Source organism: Staurois parvus, unplaced genomic scaffold (assembly GCF_062004578.1).
Source record: "Staurois parvus isolate SC_StPar_1 unplaced genomic scaffold, SC_StPar_1.0 ptg000291l, whole genome shotgun sequence".
Lineage (NCBI taxonomy): Eukaryota > Metazoa > Chordata > Amphibia > Anura > Ranidae > Staurois > Staurois parvus.
Genome location: NW_028318087.1, coordinates 8,942,411 through 8,950,951, shown reverse-complemented (window position 1 = coordinate 8,950,951; position 8,541 = coordinate 8,942,411). Strand labels below are relative to the sequence as shown.

The 8,541-nt window shown below is 41.1% G+C and overlaps 1 protein-coding gene across 2 annotated transcripts in view; it reads right to left on the bottom strand.

Moving 5' to 3' along the window:
- Positions 1-297: 297 nt before the first annotated feature.
- The window catches only part of LOC149458235 (dual specificity protein phosphatase 13B-like), a 35,159-nt gene continuing 26,915 nt past the window's right edge, over positions 298-8,541 (bottom strand). For both annotated transcript variants that reach the window (XM_089682580.1, XM_089682581.1), the window contains exons 3-4: positions 3,235-3,455; positions 298-1,323 (exon numbers count right to left, since the gene is read on the bottom strand). In XM_089682580.1, coding sequence (XP_089538706.1) covers positions 1,115-1,323; positions 3,235-3,455 — 430 coding nt within the window. In that variant the 3' untranslated portion in view covers positions 298-1,114. The remainder of the gene's footprint in view (positions 1,324-3,234; positions 3,456-8,541) is intronic.

The following is an 8,541-nucleotide window of genomic DNA, read 5'->3' as shown; positions in this document are numbered from 1 at the left end:
GTGTCCTTCTGACCTTTTTTTGAGGACAAAACATATTTAGAATAAAAAAAATGTTTGTTATCTACACTTTTGAAAAATCTCTAATGCAATTAGTACCCTTTCTATGGACCAGGCCTACTCTATTACAGAACACTGGCCAGGATGGGCAGATGACACATGTATACACAGATACTAACCTGAAATGCCCTGGAACATTATGTACTGTCATCTACAAATATATATAGCATATTATTTTACTGATGCCACCATGAGTAGTAGTCTAAAAATAGAATTCTATCATAGATGAAAGCACACTGGTAATATTCATGTTTTGAGTTTATTGATATCCGTTACTAATCAGTTTTATGCTTAGTCAGAATGGTTAGATCTTTATTGTACTGGTGCTGTATGAGATTGTTTTATTAACAGGGAAACCTTCATGGGGACATATAAATAACTGAAATCCTTGATAAATATCACTGTGCCCAGAAATAGATTGCACAAACCTGTTTCAAATATTTCCAACAAAATAATATAATAAGATGGTTTCAATAAATTAATTTGAAAAGAATATAGTAACATGTACGCTATATCATCACACATATATTTCTTACAGATGAAATGTCATAAAGAGCCAGAAGAGCTATAACTTTCTGAATCTTCACATTTCCCTGTGTGATCACTTTAATGTTTTTGTTAAATATTATCTCCTCATCTTTGCAGTTAAAACATGCTTAGAATCAGGCTTGATATGTGAATAAATCACCAAATATCCTAATCTTTTCTGGATTCTTTTTTTGTGCGCTAAATACAATTTCCAGAGGGCCAAACAGCAATTTTTAAAAGAAACATCTTCTCTCAAAACTCAAATTTATCTGCTTTTGCTATACGGCAGATACATTTTTATTCAGAGAAAGAGAGACACAGCTTTTTTGCTGAAAGGTCGACAAACTCTGCACTGACCTCAGCCCCCTGCAGGACATTTGTTGACTATTTTTTAAAAAGTTGAGCAGTCCATATAGAAAAGATAACATGTAAAATCTCCAGAACAAACTCAGATTGAAGCTTGAAATAAAGCTGACTGAAGTCTTTAAAAATAAGAAATAGATCTGTGTTGCCTGAAAGAGATCATAAACTATTCTCTCCGGCTTCGTCTCTTGGCCTCCAGTGTTATATCCAGTTGACGCAGTTGCTCAAGAAAGCCAGGGTTGGGGCAAATGTCTCGGTACTCACTCACTGTGCGTATAGCATCTATTAAACTCAATCCTTCAGAGATCATTAAAAAAGCAAGAGTAAGAGAAGCTGCTCTACTGATCCCCATTGCGCAGTGCACCAACACCTTCCCTGAAAAGACAATGGAAAAAAATATTAAATTATGTAATTTGATTAAATAAAAATTTGAACTGAGTGTTTTAACTTATTAAAGGGAAACTGTCCTGAAAAATACAATATATGTCATTATTTATTCCTGACACAAGTATTCAGATCATGGATTCTGAATATAATCTAGCTTTGGCTGCTGTGTGTTTGTGTTCCACATAAGTGAACAGAAATTCTGAAGCTACAGATGGCCAGGCAGCTAGCCTTTTCAGATGTCGGCCATATTTTTTATAGTATAGGTTTTTTAAATATACTGCATCTTCAGATGACCTGAAAGCTCTTTGTAGCTACGCTGGTTCCCTCAACCTCCCTAATGCTCCACGTATGGGACTTGAAAACAGATAGGCCATGATAACAAATGACCCACAATGGAGTTTCAGCTCCATTGCTGTTCATTCGTTTACTTGGCTCATCTGTTAGAATATAATGATTGTGTATGTGCTATATATTTACATTTCTAATTTATTAGAAATAGATCATTCTAATTTAAAATTGGTAATCAAAAAATAAATTATAATGTGGTAAAAAATCTATATCCTAATGCATTTTCCAGAGACTCTGTCACTTTGCACATACAGGTTCACTAGTTAAGCCACTCCCTGCTTATTCCACAAATGCTAATGTAGCACCCTCCTAGTTAGATAGGGGGAGCTAGCTGACTATTTTGTTAGTCAGAAGGGCTGAATAGCAGCCTGGGCAATAGTAAGCTGAGCCAAATTTGGGTCAGGGCTGCAAGGTTCTGCAGACCAGTTTCTAGCTACCTCCCCTTGCTCTGGAATCTTGGAGAAGTGAAGTGGGGCTGGTCAGCATACTCAAGGGGCTCTGGCCAATTCCCAAACAGGAGGCTGGCATGGAACCAGAGCAGCCCTTAGGTATGACTGAGCCTGCTCAGTAGCAGGACAGTTGGGGTGGAAGATGTGAGGAAGCTGGTATGCAGGAGCTTGGGAGGGGGCACAGTGGGAAGGGGCCTATCTGCAGACAGGAAAGGAGGATCACTCAGCCTCACTGGCCACCAGAGTGAGGACCACCCATAGAGCTAGGAAAGGAGCCAGCCCAGCAGAAGGCCTGAAGGCAGCCACCTACCTAAATCAGCTCGAGGGACTGAGAGTGGGTAGAGTGAAAGTGAGTAGTCCTATACCCTCTGGACAAGTTAAGGGGAAAAGAGCACTCTGGTGGGAAACTTTATTAGCTCCTTACCTGGGACTGTTTCATTTAAAGTGATAGTCATCAGATCCCCTTGCCCAGGGATTCCCTCAGGCAGTTGGATAAGGAGAGGGATCTGGGGTGGTACAGCAGGAGAGGCTGGAGAGCTGTCCAAGAAGATTTTCTGCTGTGTAAAGACTTGCACATAGTTGCTAAGGAGTTTGTCCTCAGTTCACCGTTCCTTGGGCATCCCGTACACCCCTTACCCCATCCAAGTTCAACACCCCCTAACAAAACATAAAACCAAGCTCCAGGACTGTTAACTGACTCTGAATGCAAGTCTGAGAAAATGTGTGTTGCCTGGCTGAGCAGGACTATGGGGGACCCAAATCATCAGCAACTCCTACAGGGGTTGTGCTACGCTTACCTTTGATGCGCTCCACTGCTACTCCATTTGTCTGCAAAAACATGGGATTTACATTTCTGGATGGTGGGGATATGACTATCTCCCTCCTTTTCCTTTCAGGATAAACTGCTGGGTTCTGTGCATCCAATCATCAGGTCTTAAAGCTTCAGAAGAACTTTTTAACTCTTGTATTAGAAAGGTGAAAGGATGCCCACTTACGTCCTAATGCAGCTTTCACTTCACGTCACATGAACACATGCATAATTTATTGAAATAGAACAGGGTTCTTAACAGGACAACTTAACGTATGTCATTTTATAATTTACCATTAGGAGATTGCAGCCCGGCCCTTATAAATTGTGCAGCTGCAAAGAAGTGAGCGCTCAGGTCGAAATAAGGATGATCATCTGCCTCGACTCCTAAGTAATCAATGTTGAGATCTCTGTAGAACTCTGGCCCAGTGTTAATGCGGTACTTTCCAGAGGCAGCGTTCAGTATGTGGGTGATCCCCATCTCACGAAGAACAGACTTATCCCTGGCAGTAAACCTGTACAAGGAATAATATGAATGAATAGTTGGAAACTCAGAATAGCACGAGTGTGTTGTCTACACTACTATGCCTGTGTGTAATTACTATAAACTGACTGCCTGTGGCCTCTGGGACAATCATAGTTAAGGGGTTCCTGTTCGAACAGCAACATTTACAAAGCCAGCATGAGTTTTAAGCAGCATTATCTCTTTTCTTCATCTCCTAATATTAGTTAAATAATGGCATATACTGTATGATTGCTTGGTATCACTTCAAGGAGTACTTCAGCCAAAACCTTTTTTTAGATCTATGTTGTATAGGGAAGAGCTAGCCCTCTGCGAAGTTCTTGTACAGGACACCAGGTATGGGTCCTGGAATAGAGATACAATATTTGTCCCCATTATTTGGGTTGTGGTCTCTTTAAGGGGGGTGAAAAGAAGCATACTGGGATTCAGTGGGAAACAACTCAGGGATTGTCACCCATGCAGGGTGAAGAGTTCTGGGGTGATCCATCACAAAGAGAGAAAACTGACTCAGCATTCTCAAAATTGTTCTGATATAGGACCCAGAATTTGTAGATCTTGGGTAGGAAAGTGCCTCTAACCCCTGATTATGGCTATTTTGGACCTGAAAGGGTTAACCCATCTGCAAGAGAGGGCTGAAAAGACCATGAAGCAGTCAGCAGGTGCCTATGATGTGTGGTGTGAGAAAAAGCTGTGGAAGGTTGATTAGCTAAGCTCTTGCGACCTTTCTGAACCCCTGGAGCAGGTGAGGACTCCGAACCCTGTTGGCGGACAAGTTTATAATGGTGATGAGTCGAAGTTTTGTTTCGTATACCAGAAGTTTCTGAACTGTTTTGTTTGTTTTTTTATGTTGCACAAAGCTGGTTTTGTTTGATTTTTGGAAAATAAAGACTGTTTTGCTTTTACCAATATGCTTGGGTGTTGATCTGGACCCCCAACATATTATATTACCTATTGTTGCCTGTGTCCCCACATGGAACACTCAATTACAAATGATTTATCCTGGTGATAACTGCCACTGAGAAACAAGGATTTACATTTTTACGAATATCATAGATTCAGGAGTAGAGGGGATATCTTCCAATGAGGGTAGTTCCTCTGGTGACAGGTGGGATTTCCTAACATTGTGATGACTCCAGTTTGCTTTCTGTTGTGTTTATGTTGACATTTAAAGCCTAAGTTTAGGAAATAAAAAAAAAATAAAATCAGAACAAGATATATTACTTACATTTAATCCGAAGTGTACCTTGTGCTGGTCATATGTCAATTTTTATCCCCCCCCCCCCTTCTTTTCTGTTATATGAATTCTAAAAAGTTTTTGCAGCGATTTTATTTATTTTTCCTTCTTTTTTCATTTTTTCTAATTTCCTTATCATTTTCTCATGTATTTTTTCATAGTTTGTTTTTTTTTTTCTTTTTTCCTTTCATCCTCCTCCCCCTTTTTTCTTTTAATTTTTCTATTTGATGAATTCATCCTTTTTTCATTTAATTTTTTTTTTCCAATTAATTTTTTTCCCTTTTTATTTCTGATTTCTTGCTTTGTATATATATTTTGTTTGATTTTCTTTTCCTTGATTTCTTTGTTTACTTCTTTTGTTTGACTTTTGTTTTCCTTTCCCCACCTTTACACACATACACACACCTGATTCACCTCACAGCTGATGATGCTGAGTATGCATCCCCTAGCAGCCTGTTCTCCTTACGCCTCTGTGACCAAGCCCCGATGGGGGGGTGAAATGCATCAGAGGGTGTGGCTAGTGTGGTGCTGAGGGAACTCAACACATACAACACGCTGGACTCCCAGGGCTGGTCTTGAGTGGCGTCCGCTCCCCCCTACCTTGTGCTGGTGTCACAGCTGTTATCTTCTGATGCAGGGGTTAATACCAACTCTGGACATGTGACAGGCACTCATCATGAGTGCCAACTATGCCTGCCCTCTCCACCCATTTCTCAATTCATAGGCGCTGTACTATAGCTTTAATGAATGAAAAGCGATCTATGAATTGAGGAGGCAGACCTTTAATTCATCCACCTGTCATACATTCATAGAGCACTTTTCATTTATGGAAGCTATAGTAAATCTTTTAGGGACTTATGAATGGAGGAGGCGGGAGGAAAGGGTAGGCATTCTTGGCACTCTTGGTAAGTATTAACTCCACAGTATTGGAAGATTACAGCTGTAGGGATTGAGAGGGGGTGAATGGACTTCAGATTTCAACTACTACAGCTGGCACCAGCACAAGGGACACTTCAGATTAAATGTAAGTATTTTCCCTTGTGCTGATTTTTAAGAAAATGTTTTTTTATGAATCACAGAAACGCCAGTCTTGGGTTAGAGACCTATGTTATGTAAAGCTGGGAGAGGAGACTGGAGTCTGTATCGTACTATGATCTGGATATCTGATGTCCTAAACCCTCTCTCCATTCCAAGAAATGTTGTCAAATAAATTCAGTTTGTTTAATTGAAATGATTGATGCCCAATGTTTCACGCCCCCACCATCTGCCATTAACGAAACCCTGGAATGAAATGCTAGCACATGTGGCCTCTGGAGTCTGTGTGTGGCTTCTGGGAGGTAATGGGGTACTACACATACATATCATATGATACATCATACAATCAGACTGACTGTGTAAAACTGATATATTATTATTATACAGTATTTATAAAGCGCCAATAGTTTACTCAGCGCTGTACATTACAAAGGGGGACAGAACATGTGACAGAACAATACCAATACAATGCAAAACATAAGGGGATTGAGGGCCCTGCTCTTTTGAGTTTACAATCTAGGAGATATCAGGACTTGTCAGAGCTCTTTCTTCTTTCTTTGATTAAAGTTTATGACCACCTATAATCCATGTAAGGGTCACCTTGATTTAGTGATTTAGGGTCATGTGGTCACTGGTAGGTGGATGGTTAGTCATAACTTTGTATTTAGAAAGCATCAAGCACAGAACATGCTGAGACTTGGGGTCATCTCCACATACATAGTTACACAGCATTAATACAAAACAAACGTTTAACTACCGTAGTTCCTTTAAGCTGCATCCACAATGACCTCTACAAGAAAGTCAAATGAACTTACAAAAATGTACTTGCACACTGTGTGTTAAAGGAAATAAAATAACTACCAGACCTAAATATTTAATTTATTACAGGTACTTATATAGTCCCGTCAATTTATGCAGCACTTTACACACACACACACACACACACACACACACACACACACACACACACACACACACACAACACACACACACACACACACACACACACACACACACACACACACACTGTATATATTGCACATTCACATCCCTATTCCTCTAGGAGCATACAATCTAAGGTCCCTAATTCACAATCATGCATACACATACTAGGGCTGATTTAGATTGGAGCCAATTAATCTACCAGCATGTCTTTGGAGTGTGGGAAGAAACCGGAGAACCCTGAGGAAACCCACACAGGCACCAGGAGAACATGCAAACTCCAGGCAGGTGGTGCCATGGTTGGGAATAAAAACTAATGACCCAAGTGCTGCCAAGCGGAAGTGCTAACCATTTAGCCACTGGAACATATCCATATAATACAAGCCTATATTCATGGATGAAATAGAAAACCAGACATTTTAGGGCTGATTCATAACATTTTAAGAAAAGGGAATTAAAACAGTGTTAAACCTAAAAACAAAAAAGGTATTATATTGCAGCTTACCAGTTCTTAGAAGTGGTGGCTGCATTAGTTTTATATATTCAGGCCCCCTTTCCTTTATTTTCACCTGTTGATCATTCCAGTAAGTCTGTTATTTCTCCAACTTCCTTTAACAGACCGAGCTGACCAGCAAAAGTGTCAGTTAGAAGGTTGAAACAAACCATTTAAAACAGACAGTGGTGCTTACATTGACCAGCTTGTATCCATTTATGTAAAACCTTTATCCCAAAAAGAAAAAACAAAACCTGTTGCTGTAACTTTTTAAAATTTGTTGCCGGAAAGTATCCTTAATTTGTTTGTAAGCAGGTGTATTTCCGCTGTTGTATGCATTGCACTGTATAGTTACACAGACAGTTACAGACTGCCTGGGATGGGAAGGGGTTAACTGTGTCTAATCTCTTTTCTCGGGCTTTCTGAGTCCTGCCCCTGCTGTAAACCACATAAATACAAGGGGAGGGCTCAGAGCTCCTCTCTCTTCCACATGGGATTTCAGAGGTAGCACTGGTGCAACATGTAAGTCTTGCTGGAGCACATGAGCCCCCTTCTGGGTCACCCTGCTGGGATTCTCCCTGGACTAGCAACCTACCATCCCTGGACGTTTGTGGATTGGACTTTGCTTCCCTAGAAGGTATGAACCTGGTAGCCTGCATTAGTTTGTTATGGCTGGACTCTGTTTCATGTTGAATTGTGTTGCTGAATCTTCAGTAAGGCTGTTAACTGTTTCAAGCCTGGTCCAGGGGCAGACTGACCATTTGGAAACTCGGGCGCTGCCCGAGGGCTTGGGGTCAGTAGAGGGCCCCATGAGATGCCGCTGGTACCATAGGCTTTTTTGAGTTTGGGCAAGGACAAAGGGGCCCCATGATCCCCTATTGCCCAGGGGCTCCATGAGTTGTCAGTCCGCCCCTGGCCTGGTCTGAAGTCATTGAAAGGGGTGCATGATGGTTTCTGGCGTATGGAAGAGCAGGGCCTGTAAAGCACACATGGGATATAGAAGAAAGGCCACTATTAATGGTTAACTCAGTCACACAAGTCGGAAGAGGAATGCAGCTGTTATTCGGTAGGGATGCACCAATACCATTTTTTGATTGGCGAGTATGAGTACCAATACTTTCGGTCAAGTGCTCACCGATAGTAAGTACCGATACTTTGCGGTGCAATTTGCATTTATGAACGCAAATCCCACTGCAATTTGAACAGGAATGCTATTCCTGTCTAATTCTCATGAGGTTTGCTCCTGTGTGAACTATGACAAGCCAGGGTTCAGTGTGGGAAACCTGCCTGCACCGATCCCATGCTGAGCGAAGAGTGGGAGAGAACATGTGGGGATGTATACATTAATGTCGGCAATCAGATGATGAAGCTAGA